Consider the following 1,741-nt stretch of genomic DNA (forward strand, 5'->3'; position numbering starts at 1 on the left):
AAAAGGAAAAAGGAAAAAGGAAAAAGGAAAAGGAAAAAGGAAAAGAAAAGGGGAAAGGGGAAAGGAAAAAGGGAAAGACCCTTTTGAAAGCAAAGGCAGTGTGCTCAGCGTGCAGCTGCTCCCCAGCTCCTCAGCAGCGACGATCTTTCCCTGCTGCATTCAGTCTGTCCCTCTCCCAGAGCTCAGCTCAGAACGTGCCAGTTTGTCTGTGGCCAGGATGCCCCCGAGCCCGGGGAGCTGAGCAGCAGAGCTGCCCCTCGCCGGGGGTCGGGCAGGGACCCTGCAACCCCAGCAGCAGCACTGGGGCAGTGGGGGGGTGGAGGGGCGAGGGCTTGAGCAGGACTCACTCGCCAAGGGTTGGAGTCCCTCCTCAGCAGCAGGGTTTTCTCTGTCCCCGCTGCTCTGTGAGCAGGTTTCACCCCTGGGGAGGGTGAGCAGGGTGTAGCTGCAGGCACACGCCTCCTCCTCTCCCTTTCCCGAGGTGCTTCTCTCCAACCTGGCTGAGCAGTGCCACCGTAACCCCAAACCCAGCCCCTGGGAAGCCAGCACACACGTCAGCTCTGGAGCTGGCCCACCAGCTCCTCAGACAAGGTCCCTACTGACGCAGGCTCTAAAATTAGACCCACGGAGGTGCTGACTTGCCCGAGACTCTCCAGTTTGCCAGAGGGGCTTTGCCTTTCCCTCCCCACCCCGGGTGTGGGAGGTGAAGCCAGATAATCCTCACAAATGCCTCAACTGGGCCAAACCTGCCTTGGGTGGACTTGAACTGGGGTGGGAGGAGTTGGTGACATCCTTAGGCAGGGCAGAAGTCCAGGGAGCAGCAGCACATCCCATAGGACTCTGGGCTCCAGGAGTTCCCCAGATTTGCAAAGTGCATGTGGTTTTGGGGGGGTTTAACTTGTTTTCATGATTAATTTTATGGTCCAGGCTCCTTCCACGGAGAAGGTCTGTGTGTCACTGGTCTATCCCCTAGGTTCTGTTCCTCAAGCTAAGGAAGAACAGCATGAAGCTGCTTCCTAGAGGGGGAGGACTAAACAAGTTAACTTAGAGAAGTGCCTTGAGAAAGAGCCTCAAGCCCAGCTCTTCCAAAGGCACTCAAGCACCTAATTCCTTCAGAAAGCCCTCAGCAACCTGGACAACACAGGCAGAGGCAACTGTGAACACGATTTTAGTGACCCTCAAGCCCCAAAAACACCCTTCTATCCAAGCCCACCCAACCACAGAGCAGGTGCCTCCTCCTCCCTTACCTGTCCACGCTGATGATGCACAAGGTCATGATGGAAGCCGTGCAACACATCACATCCATGGCGATGAACACGTTGCAAAAAACCTTCCCAAAGAGCCACTCTCCTCCCACCAGGTCTGTGATGGTCACGAAGGGCATGACGGCAAAGGCCACCGAGAGGTCGGCGGCCGCCAGGGACACCACCAGGTAGTTGGAGGGCTGCCGGAGCTTCTTGACAATACAGACAGAGATGATGACCAGGGCGTTGCCGGCGATGGTGGTGAGGATGATGATGGAGAGCACGGCTCCAATGACCACCTTCTCCCTGTCCCCATAGAGCAGGATCTCCTCGCCGCAGTCGGTGGCGTTGGGGAGCTCGGAGGGCGGCAGGTCTGGCTCAGCTGGGGGGGAGGGTTCCTCAGTCATGAAGGGAGTGGGGAGAGATTTCCCAGCCGGGGGTTGCTGCTCGGTGTTCTCCACGGAGAGAAGGTGATGCTCCAAAAACCTCCTGGGGCT

The 1,741-nt window shown here is 57.6% G+C and overlaps 1 protein-coding gene across 1 annotated transcript in view; it reads right to left on the minus strand.

Annotated features, from left to right (window-relative positions):
* The window catches only part of HTR7 (5-hydroxytryptamine (serotonin) receptor 7, adenylate cyclase-coupled), a gene marked incomplete at its 5' end in the record, with an annotated part of 7,639 nt that extends 5,904 nt beyond the window's left edge, over positions 1-1,735 (minus strand). Inside the window, one exon of the mRNA XM_008949386.1 lies at positions 1,248-1,735. Coding sequence (XP_008947634.1) covers positions 1,248-1,735 — 488 coding nt within the window. The remainder of the gene's footprint in view (positions 1-1,247) is intronic.
* Between the last annotated feature and the right edge of the window lie 6 nt (positions 1,736-1,741).

Source organism: Merops nubicus, unplaced genomic scaffold, assembly GCF_000691845.1.
Source record: "Merops nubicus isolate BGI_N331 unplaced genomic scaffold, ASM69184v1 scaffold4451, whole genome shotgun sequence".
NCBI lineage: Eukaryota > Metazoa > Chordata > Aves > Coraciiformes > Meropidae > Merops > Merops nubicus.